At 40.2% G+C, this 18,411-nt stretch overlaps 1 protein-coding gene across 4 annotated transcripts in view; it reads left to right on the top strand.

The window, feature by feature from the left end:
- The window catches only part of EP300 (E1A binding protein p300), a 75,449-nt gene that overhangs the window by 45,064 nt on the left and 11,974 nt on the right, over positions 1-18,411 (top strand). For 2 of the 4 annotated variants that reach the window (XM_053406716.1, XM_053406714.1), the window contains 14 exons: positions 149-258; positions 718-870; positions 1,332-1,802; positions 2,265-2,456; positions 4,949-5,105; positions 5,498-5,616; positions 5,911-6,150; positions 6,913-7,001; positions 9,460-9,570; positions 13,932-13,988; positions 14,677-14,754; positions 15,585-15,652; positions 17,066-17,216; positions 18,171-18,317. In XM_053406716.1, coding sequence (XP_053262691.1) covers positions 149-258; positions 718-870; positions 1,332-1,802; positions 2,265-2,456; positions 4,949-5,105; positions 5,498-5,616; positions 5,911-6,150; positions 6,913-7,001; positions 9,460-9,570; positions 13,932-13,988; positions 14,677-14,754; positions 15,585-15,652; positions 17,066-17,216; positions 18,171-18,317 — 2,143 coding nt within the window. The remainder of the gene's footprint in view (positions 1-148; positions 259-717; positions 871-1,331; positions 1,803-2,264; positions 2,457-4,948; positions 5,106-5,497; positions 5,617-5,910; positions 6,151-6,912; positions 7,002-9,459; positions 9,571-13,931; positions 13,989-14,676; positions 14,755-15,584; positions 15,653-17,065; positions 17,217-18,170; positions 18,318-18,411) is intronic. The other 2 variants (XM_053406717.1, XM_053406715.1) reach the window with 1 other exon arrangement.

The raw sequence follows: 18,411 nt of genomic DNA, 5'->3' as shown, positions 1-18,411 counted from the left end.
GGTTTGTCCCTGACATCTTCCTCCTTCTTTCTTGCCTATTTAAAAGATTCCCATCCTTCTCTGATTCTTACAAATTTAACTTTTTGTGTGGCATAGTATAAATATTCTGATGAACTCACCAATCTTGTCTAAACATGTAAACTTCCAGGAATGAATCAGTTTGGCCAGATGACCATGCAAATGCAGTCAGTTGGACCCCGGCAAACTCCTCCCCTTCAGCACCCTGGACAGCTAAGCCAGACGGGGACCATGAACCAGGTTGGTTGACTTTGCTTTCCATTGTTGGCTGCTGTGCCCAAACTATATAGGTGCTGTTTGACTCAAGTCCTGCTCAGAGTAGACCTGTTGAAATTAAGAGATCTAACTTAGTCATGTTTCTTAATTTTGGTGGATCTACCTTGAATACCACCCTATGTATTTAAATGTGTTGGTAGTCCACTCTCTAAATAGGGAGTACCGTTCATATTTTAACCAGTTATGTTAACTAAGTTAGACCTGCAACATGCTTCAAATAATGAATTTTATTGGGCTACTGGGCTGAGAATCCAGAGGCAGTACCATTTAAGTCTCTGGCCATGATAGTCCCTGGCAACTTATCTGATAAGAGGGTATCAATAAATTTGCTATGTTAATGTCTCGAAGTACTATGTCATTCTTAACATTGACTATTAGCTTGATACAATGTTTTATTCATTCATAATAAATACTTTGTTACAGATGGGGTTTTCCCCACGTATGCAACAAGGGGTGTCACAACCTTCCAATCAAAGTCAGTTCCTTCAGCAGACCCAATATCCTACATTGTCTCCTGGAATGAATCCAACAAGCACGCCTATGACTCAACCTGGCAACCAGACTCCCACGTCTCAAGTATGTTGAGAGAAGTTCTGTTGGCAGGCTCTTTGGATGTGGATTTGTTTGTGTGCGTGGTAGACCTGGATGAATGATAAAAAGGGAGCAAAATTATTAATTCAAGCCAGTTACTGGCACTACTGATTATCTAGTGAGGACCATCTTTCAGGCAAGCATACTTAGTACTTATCCTTAAGTTCTCTGTGCACTGCCTTCCATTTTACTCACATTCTCATTGGTTAGCAAGTAGTTCTACAGGAGTGCCACTGAGTGGGAGAAGGAGGAGGATGGGCCAAAGCTCCATCCATTCTCCGATGTGAACTGCCTGCAAGTCACACCACTCCCTCCACATCCTTTTCTCCTTTGTGTTCCAAACTGAGGGAGCAGGAGCTGATGGAGACTAGATCTGCCCCTGGGACTTTCAGTTGTTGATACCGAACATAGTTTATTCAGATACTGACAATTCTTTTTTTCAACAGGCACAAATGACCAGCTCTTCCTGTCCTGTGACTTCTCCAGTAGTGGCGCCAGGTTCTCAAGGGAGTCATATTCATTGCCCTCCTATTCCACAGTCTACTTTACATCGAAACTCTCCTTCTCCAGTACCAAGTCGTACTCCCACACCTCACCATACACCCCCAGGACTGGTATCCCAGCAGCAGCAGCAGCAGCAGCAACAACCAGCACCACCACAGGCAACAATTGCGTCTGCTCCTGCCACTGTTCCTCAAGCGATGCCACCTGGACCACCGTCACAAACTATGCACCCCCCACAGAGGCAGACCCCAACACCTCCCCAGGCTCAGCTGACTCCGCAAGTGCAGCCTCCAGTTTCTGTTACCCCTTCTGCAGAGCAGCAGCTGCCACAGCAACCTCTTTCACAACAGAGCACCACTGCATCTGTGCCCACCCCTACAGCAGCACTGCAGCCTCAGCATCCTACAACACCCGTAAGGAAGTTTAAGTTTTCTAGGGCTATTAAAGAGTGAAAGTCCAACCTTGGGCAAAATCTCTTTAGGTTGTTATATACAGTATCAAAGGCTAAATGGTTTCTGCTGTCTCAATAGCATGCATTGCATGAAGGTATAGAACAGTATGCTGGACTTTGGAATGCATGCTGTCTTTTGTATAGCAGAGTTTCAAAGAATTCAGCTACAGATGTCTGATAAAAATATGTGTGTGTGATTTCTGGGGAGGAAGGTGCAGAAAGTGGTATAGCTAGACATAATTCCGTGGTAGGCTAGTATTAAGAATTTGGGGTTTTTTTGTGTAGCGCCTCTTGTTATTGAGATGCACGTGGCATAAGTTGCTTGAGATACCATCTAGCTTAGAAGCACAAAATAAAGCAAAGAATACAAAACTGTGTAGCACTACTTGACATGTAGCTTTACTAGTTTTGTTGCTTTCTGTAGCTTTCACATCCAGGTGCAAACATTGATGGGCAAGTATCAAACCCACCATCCACCAACAGTGCAGATGTGAACTCTCAACAGGCTGCTCCTGAACAGCAGCAGCAGCAGCCTTTGCCTGAAATTAAAATGGAGATTAAAATGGAAGAGGAGGAGTCAGAACAAACAGATCTTCAAATGGAGGAGAAGCCAGAGGTGAGAGTGTGGCATGCACACTGGATATGCCTAGGAATTCATTCATTTGATCACATCTGGATCTTTTTCTTCCAAGAAGAACAGGAGGGATACGGGAAAGGGGGGCTGCAATATATCCACTCAACCCTATGAAGTAGATTAGGCTGAAAAGAGAGTAAGTGGCTCAACGTCGCCCTGTAAATGTCATGGATTTTAGCCCAGGTCTCCCCAAATTGGTACTTTATCTACTATACCAGTCTGACTTGCTGATTAGGAAAGTCAATGCACTAATTTTTAAAACATTTCAGTTTTGTTTTTTTGATCCAGATATCCTGTCTCTGTAGTCTCTGATGCATGATACAAGCGGGGTTAGAAGTTTTCTCTCAAATGATGACCAAGCAGTTTAATTAGTAGCACTTGTGTGGGGAACAGTTTCTGGCCAGCTGGTCAGATTCTGAACCACCCCCATCCTGTGGTCCATTTTAACAGGTGGGTGGGGTCACCTGATGTCTCATTGACACACACTCTTTTTGGTGCAAAAACTCATTGTGACATCAGAAGACCCAGACTAGAAAAATTGTTTTATGGTTATAGCGCAAGCCACACCTGCAGAGAACAATAATTTATCTGTGGCTTCTTTTCATGCTGGTGGTGAAATATTTGGCTTTCTGGAAGTGCTGATCCCAGTGGCCTTGCTGTAAATTCATCTGCACTATTAATTTGACAGCACTTGTGTGTGTTGTGAAGCACTCTCGGGATACTTTCCCTGCATGTTCCGCCTGGCCTTTGGTTTGGACTCGGTCTGACCCTTATGTTTCCCTCCCCTTATGGTCTTGATTTATCAGCTATTTTAAAATGAGGCTGCATTTAAAATTTTATTTTAACCTGTATTTTAAATTGTTTTCCCCCCCTCTCTTTTTCCCCTATTATGTTTTTACTGTGGTTTTATTGGTGTTAGCCACCCTGAGCCCGGCTCTGGCCAGGGAGGGCGGGGTATAAATAAAATTATTATTATTATTATTATTATTATTATTATTATTATTATTATTATTATATGTGGGGAAGTGTGTGTGTCTGTCTGTTTCTCTCTCTCTGCGGCCCCTTTGGCGCTTCTCTCCTGGGCATTGGAGAACAAGAGAAAAGCAGAGAGGAAACAGACAGACAGACAGACAGACACAGACAGAGGACTCAGCGTGGAACTCGGGAAAACCCAGAGCTGGCTGACCGACCCATTCACCAGGGAAGCTGGAGTCGCTCTGTTGGGTTGGGCTTTGGGTGGGCAGGAAGGAGAACTGAGGCTCATTGGCTTCGCAGCATGCAGGCAGCAAGGTCTCCTGTTGTGAGGTGTCTTCAAGGAGCAGCTCGCCTCCACCCCTTCACCACGCCAGTGTGGTGTAGTGGTTAAGAGCGGTAGTCTCGTAATCTGGGGAACCGGGTTCGCGTCTCCGCTCCTCCACATGCAGCTGCTGGGTGGCCTTGGGCTAGTCACACTTCTCTGAAGTCTCTCAGCCCCACTCACCTCACAGAGTGTTTGTTGTGGGGGAGGAAGGGAAAGGAGAATGTTAGCCGCTTTGAGACTCCTTAAAGGGAGTGAAAGGCGGGATATCAAATCCAAACTCTTCTCTTCTTCTTCTTCTTCTTCCAGCCCCGCTTCATGTCATTCACTCCTTCTGCGCCTCGCCCACCCTCTCACTGGCTCTCCCTCTTCCCCACCCGGTCTGCGCTGTCCAACACAGGCGAAAGAGCAACCTCCTTCTGAGTTCAAAAAAAGGAGGGGGGAAAGGCAGGGAAATCAGGCTTATGCAAAACCAGGCAGAAGCATCCCGATGTGGCACATTGCAAAGCTGCCCCTTCTCCCGTGTGTGTGTTTTGCTTTGCCCAAGTGTGGCCCAGCGTAGCTCTCCCCTCCCTGGCGTCGGAGGGCAGGCTCCTCCACCCCCACCCTGCTCTGCATCATGGATCTTGAAAACAGCAGCACAGCCCGAGCCTGCTGTTTGTCCTCAAGAGTAAGAGACAGACCTTTCTGTTTATCGATGGCTAGCTGAGCTGTCGCTCCCGGCCAAAATAAAATATAAAAATCCAAACCTGCTTCAGATCCAAACCCACACCATCACAATCCACTGTTTCCATGCTTCCTTACCCAGCGCCCTGTCTGTTTTAAATTGCAGCGCGGGGGTGGGGCTGGTTGGCCGGCACACAGCTCTCCCTTACGCTGCTGAGGGCAGTGCGCGTCTTAGGGAGCGTTTCCCACCCGCATTGGCATGGGGGGAGCGGCTGTCCCTTTGCCAACCCCTAGCAATGGCCCTGCTAGGGCTATGGTGCACGTGCCATCAGAGAGGGCTCTGAGTGCCCACTCTGGCATGCGTGCCATAGGTTCGCCGCCACTGTAATGGAGTACATACAGTGTCACCCAGCCGCTTTCTTCATTATTATTCTTGAAGGTGTGATCATTTGTTATTATTGTTATTATTATTAATTGCTTTTTGCTCATAAATGTCTTCTTGCTTTTCCAGGTTAAGGTAGAATCCATGTCTGAGGAATGCAAATCTGAATCAACAGAGCAAGAAGAGAAAAAACCAGAAGTGAAGCAAGAAGTGAAGGAAGAGGAGGAAAGACCTAGTACTCCAGGTACTCAGTCTTCACCAGCTTCAGGACAGTCAAAGAGGAAAAGTAAGTTTACTGTTTCTTTTCAGCTACATAGAGAACCTGTGTAGTTTTCTTAAGTTTGAGACTTGAACTTCACATGTTAACATTTTGGTAATAGGACATCCATAGAAGGATGTGCCTTATCTAACGAAACACTGGTTAGGAGGCAGGCCTATGAAATTTAACTATTAGCCAAACTTTACATTTACTGTGCACATTAGCTCTTGAGTAAAATATTTTTAATTCCTACTGTTGTTCCGTATCAGATTCCTGTTCTGACTATTGTAAATTAGTCACTGCCTAACACTTCACCATTGGATAATGAGTGGGGAAACTGGAAATGAAGCATTGTCTTGATGTTAATCAGATTTCTAATTTTCTTTGTTAATTTAATGTTATGTGTCTCCTTTCACAAGTTTTCAAGCCAGAAGAGTTGAGGCAGGCACTTATGCCAACTTTGGAGGCACTTTACCGTCAGGACCCAGAGTCCCTTCCCTTCCGACAGCCTGTGGATCCCCAACTACTAGGAATTCCTGTAAGTGTATTGAAAAGAAACATTTCTCTCAATGCGTAACTACTTTTCCAGGGCTTTCATGTGTAACAACAAAATCCTGTAGCTCCATCTTTTTCCTTTTTCTTTTTTTCAGATTAGTCTCCTTCAGAGCAAAGTTGTCTTCTGTATTGGGCATTTTTAAATTTGTCTGACCGAAAGCAAATGTCTTACCCATTACTTTCTGAGATGGGGTTTCAGGCTTTTGTAGATGAGATAAGCAAAGACATTCCAGGTCTGCATCCAAGGGTTCAGAATTCTTATTTATTTATTTTTCAGGATTACTTTGATATAGTAAAGAACCCCATGGATCTTTCTACAATCAAGAGAAAGCTTGACACAGGACAGTACCAGGAGCCCTGGCAGTATGTCGATGATATTTGGCTCATGTTCAACAATGCCTGGCTTTACAACCGCAAAACATCTAGAGTATATAAGTACTGTTCCAAGCTGGCAGAGGTGTTTGAGCAGGAAATTGATCCAGTTATGCAGAGCCTTGGCTATTGTTGTGGACGAAAGGTAAGGAGAGTCATCTTAAGCTGAATTTCAGGAAATTACCCAAACACTTCAATGTCTAATTTTAAGGATCCCTTAAGTCTGTTTTGAATGCTAATATAGAAATCAAGTATGGTGAACTATTTTAGGATTGTCTTAAATTGTGTTCCGTACTTACTCCAGAGTCTTAATGTGCATCATTAAATACAACATTCAATTGTTTTCCTACTGCATGTAAGCAATAAAGCAGATGGTCCTCCAAGGCTAAGAAGTTTATTGTCCCTGGTCTACCCCTACATGTAGTTGTGTACAAAATATTTTGATGGCAAGGTTTTCTTTGTGGTAAACAGCATTCCGAATGGATAAAACTACTGCCTAATAAATGTTATCTTGTACAGGAATCATCATTAGCACCACAAAATTTGTAGGTTGTGCTCTGATTCTAGGAGCTTGGGGAGGGGCGGACCGTGTCGATATTGAACTACCACCACTGAATCTATAATACTTCATGAATACTTATAAACAAAAACCTGAGGTTTCTGTGCCATCCCAAGTATGGGCTTTCTGCCTCTTCAGGACAGTGTCTGGAACCTTCTAGAGCTTATCCATTAGGAAAATTTGGAGCCCAGCCTGCCCTCTGTAGATAGCGTACATGCCGTCATTGGGTGGGATCTGTGCTTTCACTGCTTTTGGGTTACCAATGTAGTAGCAGCTTTTGAAACTTTGCTTTAAAGTGTCTTATTTCTTGGATACCTGTAAGCAACCTGCGTTCCCCTCTCTTTTCAGTTGGAGTTTTCACCACAGACTTTATGTTGCTATGGCAAACAGTTATGCACAATCCCACGAGATGCTACATATTACAGTTACCAAAACAGGTAAGAAAATGCTTGGGTACAGCATTGCACCTGCTGTGAAAAATTATATTAGATATAGGCAGGCATGCACTTATATTTATAGCATACTCAGCAGATTACTTCCCATGCAAGCCAAGTGCCTTGTTGCATCAATTGACTTTTTCTTCCTGTTTCAGAAATTAGGATGTTAATATAAACTCTCCATATGCTTTAGATAAGTTCAAAGCTTTTGCAGTAAAACCATCATTTTTTCCTCTGTATGAAACAGTGTACAGAAAAGCATGCATGTTTGCATCTTGAGTTCACTGCATTTAACATTCAGTCTTGTCCTAAGGGAGACATACTTCCTGTTTTAGATCAGTTATTTCAACCAAAGCTGTAGTTGTAAAGCTGTGTTTTGTTTGAGCCGTGTGAAAAGCAGGGTGCCTGCAAGGTCAGAGAGGGGCTGACTTCACTCTGCCTCTTACAGTCTCTCACGCTCAGTTAGAATTTCTATGGTAGTAGCACTCCTGTGTGTGTGCTTGGGATCTCTTAACTGTTGAGGCATAACTGTCAAGTGTTCCTGAGTATGTACTCTTGTTTAAGAAGCTAAATCTTGCACTGCATCAGACCAAGATCTACCTGGTCCAGCATCTTTTATGGGAATTTCAGTAAACCAGCAACTTCTCTGTACTCCATTGGATCTGCAGCCTTCAGTTTGTTCTCGATAGCCCTTTTCTGAAGTGGAAATTAACTGAGGAGTGAACTCTGGAGTTGTTTGATTAAATAAGCATCACCGTGCATCTTAATTTTACCACCTGCACCTGCATGATGATGGCAGTCTTTCTGAAGACTTGCTTTCTGTGATAGCATGGTTCTATGTTCTGCTTTGGGGTCGGAAAACATCTGATAGGAAAAACTGTGTTTGGAGCTCTTCTAAGGGAGGAAGGAAAACTGAGAACACAACTTTTTCATGTTTTTTGTCAGGAGTATTGCTGCAAATCATGCTTTGGGTGGGTTGCTGAAGTAGACAACGAGTTCTTTAACAAATCTAAAGCTAAGCTTTCATTTATTTCTATAACTTTACAGCTTCACGCCATAAGTCATTTTTATCACAAATGCCCACTTGAGTAAAGAAATCATCATATGTATACATATGAGCTGGGATTCAAAGAACTGCTGTAGGTGTGTACATGGGCTAGGGCATTGCTACTGGATTTTTTTACCTTTAATCAGCAGACTGTCATGCCATATCACAGCTTTTGAAATTAAGAGGAGTTTCAAAATCAATGTGGAATGGAAGGTTGCTGTCCGAAACATGCAGGGCAAAGCCCCCCCCCAGCAGATAACACTAAGTGGTTCTTTGGACACTGGTCTTTTGAATGTCCAAATCAATGTTTGTCATTGTATCAGTGTAATAAATAAACTAACCTGTTATAGATAGGAAACATAGGTGGTGAAGAAGTGATCCTTTCCTTAGCAATTACATTTTCTCTAGTGTTGGTTTTGCTTTGCTTTATAATACTGTCACAGTTTTGTTTTTTGTTTTTGTTTCTTTTTGTTGTATGTTTGCACTCAAATTAACTTGCTTAGCAATGGAAAGGCTGCAGTTTCTGTGCGCTCTTGAGGGTAAAAAAACCATCTTGAGTAAAGCATTCAACATTAATTTAGATGAAGATGGAATCCTTTTAATATGTCAATTATACATCAATTTGGAGGCATGGAACATCAGTACGTCACATATTAAGAACATACATATGCATGGCTGATTGTCAGATGCCTTAAAGCACCTGTCATTTTGGCAGATCATGAACAATTGCATAGAAATTGTTTTGGGGATGGTTACTGCTGCTTTAAACAGATGTTGCAAACATAAAATGCTTTGAGGGGAAGGACTGGCCTGTCAACATTTGAGCATTCTCAAGATGGATTGTTTTCACCCCTTTCCAGCCCTCTCCTGGCAGATGTTCTTGTGAAAAGAGTTGCTACCCTGATGCAGATGTCAGAGCAGCAATTGCTCTTACCCTTTCTTCATTTTGATTCTCTGCTTTATTGTAGCATTGATTATTGAAATGAGGAGGGCATGGGCATACTAAAATGGAATACTCTTTTTATTTGCTATAATTTGCTGCTTGTGATCCCATTTGAGAGATTTAATGCTAATCTGTGCTTTGCCTTGGCTTTCTGCTTTGTGTTGTCCTGTCTTGCTTCTGTGTTTTTGTTTTTCGTCCTGCAAATCCCTATTTCTTTGTTCGTGTGTGTGTGTTGTTTTTTTATTTCTCCTTCATGCTTGTCGTTGTCTGCACTTGGCTTTGATTGCAAAAAAACCAACCCAAACAAAAAAACAAAACCAAACACAAACTCTGGGTCCCATAAATCTTCATCATTGAATGTCCCTGTCGCCGTTGATGACCTGCTCTCTGCTCCCGCCCCCCTCCTTGGCCTGCTGTGATTGGTGGCTCCGTTGCTTGGCTTGGGCTGTGTTGTGTGGACGGAACAGTTCACCCAAATATGGCCTTCTTGCCGACAGGTATCATTTCTGTGAGAAGTGCTTCAATGAAATCCAAGGAGAGAGCGTTTCTTTGGGGGACGACCCATCACAGCCTCAAACGTGAGTAGCTATCTCCTTTCTAATTATTTTTAAATTTCTTACAACATTTATCATAGCATTAGTCAATCTCATACTCTAAATACTTTTAAACAATTTACATCAAATTTATGGTAAAATTCCTTATTTAATGCTGAGGCCTTGTGCAATTATGGGAGGAACAGAGGACAGGAATATTATTTGAAAACAAGACAAACCTTATGTTTCAGAATGAGCTTTAGCTTTTAAAACACATTCATATTTTGGTGAGAATATGAAAAACCACTTTTGAAAAGTAGAAGCATTCTTCCAGTTTATATGCTAGATTTAATAAAGATCTAATGTTTAAGAATTCCAGTCCCACCTGAGCCTGCAAAATTTTTTGTTGCTTCTGCTTGTAGAAAAGAGACTTCACAGCTTGCTTTAACTTTTAACTATTTTGTGCATGTGCATACACACACATACACACCATGACTACCTTTAACCTGTTGAGCAGGAGATCCAGTAAGGAATTGTTCAGGCAGGTACCTAACTGAAAGCAGGCCTAAATTTGAAAACACGGGTGACAGATTTTCCTGCTCAAAATAGGGTTATGTTGGAGCAGAGTGTTCATAGGAATTGTTTGCTGGAGGTTGCAACCATGTTCTGACACTTAGAATATTTATGTGCCTTTACATATTGGCCATATTTGAACGCCACATCCTCTTCTCCTTAGGCACAGCTGCAAGGATGAGATGAGAACTGCATGTTGTCCGAACTCTAAACTGTGACTAACCTTAACTATGGCTTGCAACAACTCAACTTCAAACCATGTGTTATGAAGCATGCTTGTTTCAAACAACCCATAGTTAATGCTAGCCACAGTTTGTTAAGTTCAGATGACATGATGTTGCTGTTAATCTAAACCAGAAGTGGAACCATTGGAACTCTCAGGAGGGGAGTTCACAAGCTCAAGGCTTGTGGCTCACTCTTGTCATGCTGATGTGTGACTTGTCGTGAAATCTGGACTGAGTCAATGTGTAAGGCTCCCTTGCTTCAACTTCAATATTTGTAATGTTGTTCTGATAGTTCCATAACATGTGAAATAGATTACTTAATTGCAGTAAGTGGGGGTCCTTTGCCTGATGGATTCTGGTTATACATGAAAATATATAAACAGGGAAGGTTTTAGAAGCAGGAAACAGCCTAATGCTGAGGATTAAACAAGAAGCGCCTGGAAGGAGACTTAGCTAAAAACTTAGTCTTCAGTCTTGTCCACCACTAATTTAACCTACAGGAGAAAATATGTAGCAGATTTTTGGAGAAGTGCCTAAAATGCTTTTAAATACATTTTTAATGCTAAAATACACTGGATCTCAAGAGACATAATTTTTAGTCTAGTTGGATTCTGAGGCAGCAAATGTCTTCCAGAAAAGGAAAGTTTCCTACCCTTTAAAAGGTGAAAGGGAACTAGCCAGGAAAAGCTTCTCTAGGCAACAATTTCATAACTGGAACATCACCACCAATAACATCCTAGATGTCCCCATTTTTCCCCCCCGTCCAAGAGCACTCTTTGAAATCTGAGAAACTGTTATAGGCACTACAAAATATCCTTTCATATCCAGGCCAAGTTCAAGGCGTTACTATTGATATATTAATACAAAGCCCTCAACAGCTTGGGATCCATTTACTTTTGAGATCACCTTACCTCATTATATGCACATTTGATCTTTGAACATTTTAAAGTACCTGTTTTAACTTTTTTTGTTGACATTACATTAACATTATGTCTTGTAAACCACGTAGAGATTTATTAGAATCAAGCAGTATATAAACTTTGTTAAATAAATATCACAGAAGGCTAACAGGTAATGCTTACACACACACTAAAGCAGGCAAAATATCTCCCCCCCCCCACAAATAGTAATAATACAAAAATACAAACAATTGCCACTCCCCTGTCCTTCCCCAAACTTGACGTTTATTCATTTTGTATACTGCCCTTCATCCACAGATCTCAGGGCAGTTAGTTCACAACATTAAATTACAATATAAAAACCACAAAATACATAGTAAAAAAGAACAACAACTTATAATGAAGGGATTTGAGAAGTGGAATCCCTAAGAATTTGGGTTAGTACTGGTGCTTTTTAACTTGTTCATAAATCACCTGAAATTAAGCACAAGCAGTGTATTAGCCAGTTTTACTGATGATACTGAATTGTTAAGGTGGTAAAACCAAAAGAGTATTGTGAGGAGCTCCAAAAGAATCCAAACTGGATGAATGGGCATTAAAATAGCAAATGCTGTTCAGTAAGTATGAAGTAATGTGCAACAGGGCAAAGCATCCTAACTTCACATATGTGCTTATAGAGTCTGACCTGATGGTTACTCACCAGGAATGAAATCTTGAAGTCATCATTGGTGCACAGTGAAAATGTTGACCTATTGTGTGGCAGCTGTGCAAAAGGCAAATTCCATGTTTGGGATCTTTGGTAAAGAGACTGGGGAAAACTCTCTAAATATCACAATGCAATTATACATATTTGTAGAGTGACCACAACCCCCAGTTATAAGGGGGGGCAGAGGGTCTTGGCTTCTACCAAGGCGGGTGCCTGGGGGCAGTGTGATACTTGCAGGTGTCACACTGGGGACCCCAGCCTATATCTTACAGCTGCTGTCCATACCTCTTTGAGAGGATACAGTAATAGCACAACCTCCCAAAATTTCAGTTCCATATGGGGTACCTATGGTATTCCTTCATGTTATGGGGGCCCAGATCAGTTAAGGCCTTAAAAGCGGAAACCAGAAATTTGAGTTGTGGTTGGAAACAAACCAGTAATCGATCCTATTAAGTGTAGCATAATTCTTATGGCCAGCAAAAGTCTGCTACATTCTGGATCAACTTCTGGAAAAAAATTATAAAGCAGCTTTATAGACTGCACACTGCAGTAGTTCAGTGGTAGAAGTTACAAAAGCATGTGCTACAACAGTTAACAATAATTTCCTAACCTAATTTAATTAGTTTGATATTGTTCTAAAAGGGTGCTTTTCAACAAAGCCTCTCTGGAATGGCTTACCATAGTAGAAAAGAATGAAATAGCCAGCAACATTGCGATAAGCAAAATCATGTATCTGATGAAATGGGCTCTGGTCCATGAAAGCACATGCCATAATAAAATGTGTTGGTCTTTAACATGCCACAAGACTGTTAATTTTGCTGTAACAGACTAACATGGCTACTACCTGTCTGGTAACAATAAACCCAAGAAAGCAGCAAGGGGGGGAAATATGACAGTCACTAAAATAATAGATCAGATTGCAGCAGCAATTTGATTAAAAGCCTTGGTAAAAAGGAAATTGAGCTGAATCAAGGTAGAAGTAACTGCCATATTTATGTCTAGAGAGACTATTCAAAGACAAAGCACCATCACTGAATAGATGCTCTCACTAAAAGAGGGCACCTGGAAAAGGGTGTTGGAAGGTGGACTGGTGCATATAAGAAAAGGTGGTCCTTCTTAAGTACTCTAGTGTCAAGCTGTTCAGGGCTTTAAAGGTATAAAAATGACACTTTGCATTGAACTTGGAAATATTGGTTAACTTTGTAGAACTATTAATACTGCAGAGGTGCTGAAACTAGTGTGTCCTGCTTAACAGTTCATCGGTTGTGTTTGGAACCAGATGAAGTTTCTGAACCAGTTTTAAAGGCAACCCCATATACAACATATAACAGTAGTCAAGCTCTGAAATTTCCAGAGGGTGGAAAACTATGGCTTGGCTATCATAGTAAAAGCAAGTATTACAGTTGAGAGATGATAAGGAGGTCTCACTAACCCAAAAGCTAGTCATAAGTTGTATATTAATAAATGTCAGTCTTCAAAGATGATGTGTTTTATAAAATGGGGTTTCATGATACGTCAAACTGTAGAATGTGTTTAAATAGTACGTTCTGTACTTCCTAGTAGCCTCGTTGTGCTTGTCTGCTCCCCAATCTGTGATGGAGGGTTGAATTTGGATGGTTAGAAGCTGCATGGTGACTGCATGGTTCCGGTACCTAGTGAGGAAGAAATTATCTGTAGCTTCTGATGACACTGCTAAGCCCTAAGACTTTCTGGATTTTTAAGCATTTGCAGAGGGGGAGGAGTGCTTAAGTGTGTGGTCACAGGTTATGAATGGCAACTCTGGTGTCTTATAAGCTTTTAAGTAGCCACTACATTGCCCTAATTATTTGAATTCACCTGTAGTTTTCCTTTCTCTCAAATTTTTTTATTCTTAAGAAGCAGAATGCATATGGAGTCCTATTGGGCTGTGTAGCAGGGTTTCCTGTAGGTGCTAGGAAGATTTATTATTATTATGAGCCGCTACTTATTTTTGTTACAACTGTGATTATCAATTTTTCTCCTCAGCACAATAAATAAAGACCAGTTTTCTAAAAGGAAAAATGATACACTGGACCCTGAACAGTAAGTCATGCTTGAGCAGCTCAAATCACTTGTCACTTTAAAAATTAAATAAAGTTTTTTTCACCATTTATTCATTTATTTATTTTTGCAGGGTGTGGGAGGGGTGAGTGGAAGGCTTTAGCATTATTCTCTTAGTTTATCACCTGCAATATTAATGATGTGTTGTACCTTAAGAAAGCAAATATTTGCCTGCCTAAGTATAGCCACATAATCTGAGTTTGGGGTAGAAAAGCCTTTGATTACTTTAGTCAATATTACAAATTTATATTGAATATATTTGTTTTGAAGTATAAAAAATTGACTTCACTTTTTCAAAAGCCTCCCAATCCTCTTTGTAAACATTTAACTGTGCTTTGTCATGTACCTAGTTCTGCCTTCAGACTTAGATGTACAGGAATCTTAGTTGCTGTGAATTCTTTTAGTAGTGGAATGTAAGAAAAGAGAAGCTATATAATGTATAACTAAAATCAATGTAGACCATATGGGGAGTAGTGGTTTGCATTTGGGCATAGTACACTAGACTGTTGCTGAGAAAAGATACATGTACAGCAGATCAACAGGTTTGAAATTGTACAGTTCTGAATATTTTGTACTTGGGCTACATAATCTTCAGTTCCAACACATTTTTTCTAAATCAGTTATCTTCAACAACTTCCTGTGTTGCTTATACTTTGATTCTCTCTTCCAGGTTTGTTGAATGTATAGAATGTGGAAGAAAAATGCATCAGATTTGTGTGCTTCACAATGAGACAATCTGGCCATCTGGGTGGGTTGCTTCCCGCTTTTTCTTTCCTTTTTTCTTACAAAGATGGTAATTTGTTGATGATGTGCTTTTTGTGTACAATTAAAAAAATGACAAAATGACTACAGTTCTATCTGGAAAGAGTGCTGGTGGTCTAATTTAAAATAGCAACCATGCCAGCTTAAAATTGTTTTTCTAAAACGCTTGGCATTAAGTCGCTATTTTCAAGTCAGTTGATAAACTTGCCCTCTTAATAGACATTTGTTAACATACTCCTATGTAATATCAATGCTGCCTTTAGAGGGACTTTCTACAACTCAGATCCCAGGAAGCTTGATTTTCTAGTTCCAATAACCTTACTACTGCTGCCACAGATCACAGAATGCACAAAGAGCATCATTTATATGGTCCATGATGCAGTATTTCAGAAGGCAGGCCAACATTCTCCACAGCATCCTCCATTCTGTCCATCCAGTATATTGTCCTAGTTGGGATTTATGCTCTCCTTCGAAGAAAGTGCTGTAGGGAAACGGCTGAAGTGGTAGTATAGTGTACATTAATCACTGGATCAGCTTAAAATTAGTGCTCATCTTAAACCGGAAAAGGGAAGTTAATTGATAAAACATATTTTTGGCAATAAGACCTTTTAGTGATTTCCTAATTTATTGTTGATACATACTAAAACATTGATCAAATCCAATATGCTATCCTTTTTTAAAAAAAGAAATAATGGTTGAAATAAGTACTGGGTATCAGGATGTTAGAAAATATCAAAGGAATATTTTTGTGGAGATTATTCACCTTTGTGTTAAGAATATATTTTGAATCTCTTTTTTCCCCCATTTCTATTTCAGCTTTGTTTGTGATGGTTGCCTAAAGAAAACTGGGCGAACCCGGAGAGAAAATAAATTTTGTGCTCGAAGTAAGTGAAGATACTCCTTGTCTTCCTCAACCCTTTGGTTGCTTTATTTAAAGCATTTTAATCCTGTCTTTCCTTCAAGATGGCTAACAACAACATTAAAAATCAGTACAATAGAGAATTTCAAGTACAACAAAAATAAAATAGCAAGTTAAAATAACAGTCCCAATTGCCCACTTATAACTTTTTAGCAAAATTAAAACTCTAAAGTCCAAGAGCCTTCATAAAAAGAAAGTTTCCCTTGGCAGGGAGTTCCAGAGGCTGGACACAGAACCTGAAAAGGTCTCATGGACCCAACAAGATGCATTTCAGGGGTCAGAGCATCCACTTGATGCTCACTTACCGATTAGGAAATAAATCTTACTAATTTCAGAAGATCCTATAGCTAAGTGATACGTTGAGAACTGTTGTTATTACATTTTGTTTTTTTCACTGAGCCACAGAAATTAACTTGAGGTAGTCTATTGACCAGATCAGTTCCATTTGGGTACTGACAATATTCCTCTATCAGGAACATGATCCTAACGTTACTCCGCGTTTAAGGTGGAATTTTGAATCTTTGGTCATTTTTATAATGAGAAATTAGGCAAGTATAGAAGTCCTTGCCTATCAGTAACCGCCTGGTAACTTGCGCTGACAAGGTGCAATTAGGAGGCCCAGATCTCTGCACATCCTTGAAATATGGAAGACATTAACTTGCAGCCAAACACTTGGAGTTTTCCCCATTATCCTAAAATGGAAACCAAGCCACTATATGAGCCTGATACTTAAAGTCTCAACATCTGTTTGCTTTCCCCCCATAATTAAAGCTTCCTGGATTTATTGGCATCATTGCTTGAGAATTGGGGTGGGGATGTTGTATTGTGCATGCTATTTGATTTCCAGTTTCTTTCCTAATCATTCCCAATACTGTTTGCCTTTTTTCTATGCTGCTGCATGCAGTGTTTTTAGTGAGCTATACACAGATAACTTTTTCCTGAGTAGTCCGTTCAGGAACAATCTTGCTAGTATGGTGGACAGTTTAAGATGCTGGAGATAGATCTTAAAAGAGCTCTAGTGCCCTGCTAGGGACATCATGACAAGCATATGGTCAAAAAGTACTGGAATCATGTTTCTAGATGAATTCCATTTTCTTCATTTAGGCGATATATATGCCTGATGCTATCCTCTTTTCTTGGGGAGAACATTGTGCAGATGTTAATTACTAGCTTTATTGAAAACTGTTAGCAGGTTAGTTCAGTTCTACATCATTCAGTTGGTAGATTAATAGGCAGAAGTTTTAGATTAACATCAAGGGCAAAAGCATGCAAATTTTAATCAGTGGGTCTCAAGGTAAAGCTATACCTATTTATATTAGGCGATTTTGGTGTTGATGTTTACTGTAATAGTATACTGAGAGTTCTTTGTTTTATACAGGGTTACCAGCCACAAGACTTGGTACATTCTTAGAGAACAGAGTGAATGAGTTCCTGAGAAGACAGAATCACCCTGAGTCAGGCGAAGTCATAGTTAGGGTGGTTCATACTTCAGAGAAAACTGTAGAGGTAAAGCCAGGGATGAAAGCAAGGTATGTTTTTCCTCAAGTCTTTGAGTTTCCTTATGAATCCTCTAGTTGCACAGTTACTATGTGTGTTAAAGCAATGCATAATATATCATTTTCGTAATCAAAGAGCACTTGGCAATATCTTTGCCATCAATCGTATCTCACATTTATGAGTTTCAAACTGTTATTTCTATGACTTTCCCATTATAACAGGTTTTTTTTAAGTAAGGTGAATTAATTCAAAAATGTTGATCATAGGGATTAAATAGAGTATTGGCTTTTCATAATTTATAGCTAAAAAATAAAATTTAAGGAGTAAAACATAATATTTCAGTAGGCTGTAGATACCCTGAACTGCTAAGTTTTCATTTGCAGGCTAAGGTGGTCAGATCTCTTCTAATGTTAAGATATTTCCTCGCTTCCTCACACTCCCCATGGAATGTCATAATGTGAAGTGTTTTTAATGCTGCTATTATAGTATGAATGATTATAACAATTAGGACATTCACTGTTGGTTGCATATCTTGTTACTTAGATTTCATACAATGAATTGTAAGGGTGAGGAGAAAAGGTATGTGGGAGATGTTGGGAAAGACTAGGAAATGAAGGGTAGTAAATTAATCACATTAAGGAGACTGAACAGGCATCTCTTATTGTTAAATTCTTATCGGAGATGGCTCTAATTCTCTCCATAGTTACGGGTGTGCTCATTTAGGTTTTGTGTAGTTTATTAATTAGACACGCAGTTATGCTATCAAGACACTTAAAGCTGTTTTCATCATTAAGGTTAAACTACAACAGAACAAGGCAGTTAAAACAAATCCATTATAAAATAAATAGCAGTAGTTACTAATTTTTATTTTGGGTACAATATCTGCATTTTTGAAACTGTACCACATGACTAGAATTTCTGTTACCTTCATTCTGTCGTGCTTGTCTTCAAAGATTGCCTTTAAATTATGCCTTTACATTTTGCAGGTTTGTAGATAGTGGAGAGATGGCAGAACAGTTCCCTTATCGAACAAAAGCCCTCTTTGCTTTTGAGGAGATTGATGGTGTCGATTTGTGCTTTTTTGGTATGCATGTTCAGGAGTATGGATCAGATTGCCCTCAACCCAATCAGAGGTAAAGAACTACACTGATGAAGTTTTATTATTTTGATGGTAGTTATGTTTGGATTGTTGCTAGATACGCCATTTTGAAGGTTTAAGAGAGGTTG

The sequence above is a fragment of the Podarcis raffonei genome, chromosome 10 (genome assembly GCF_027172205.1).
Source record: "Podarcis raffonei isolate rPodRaf1 chromosome 10, rPodRaf1.pri, whole genome shotgun sequence".
Taxonomy (NCBI): Eukaryota; Metazoa; Chordata; class Lepidosauria; order Squamata; family Lacertidae; genus Podarcis; species Podarcis raffonei.
This window is presented reverse-complemented; position numbering and strand designations above follow the sequence as displayed.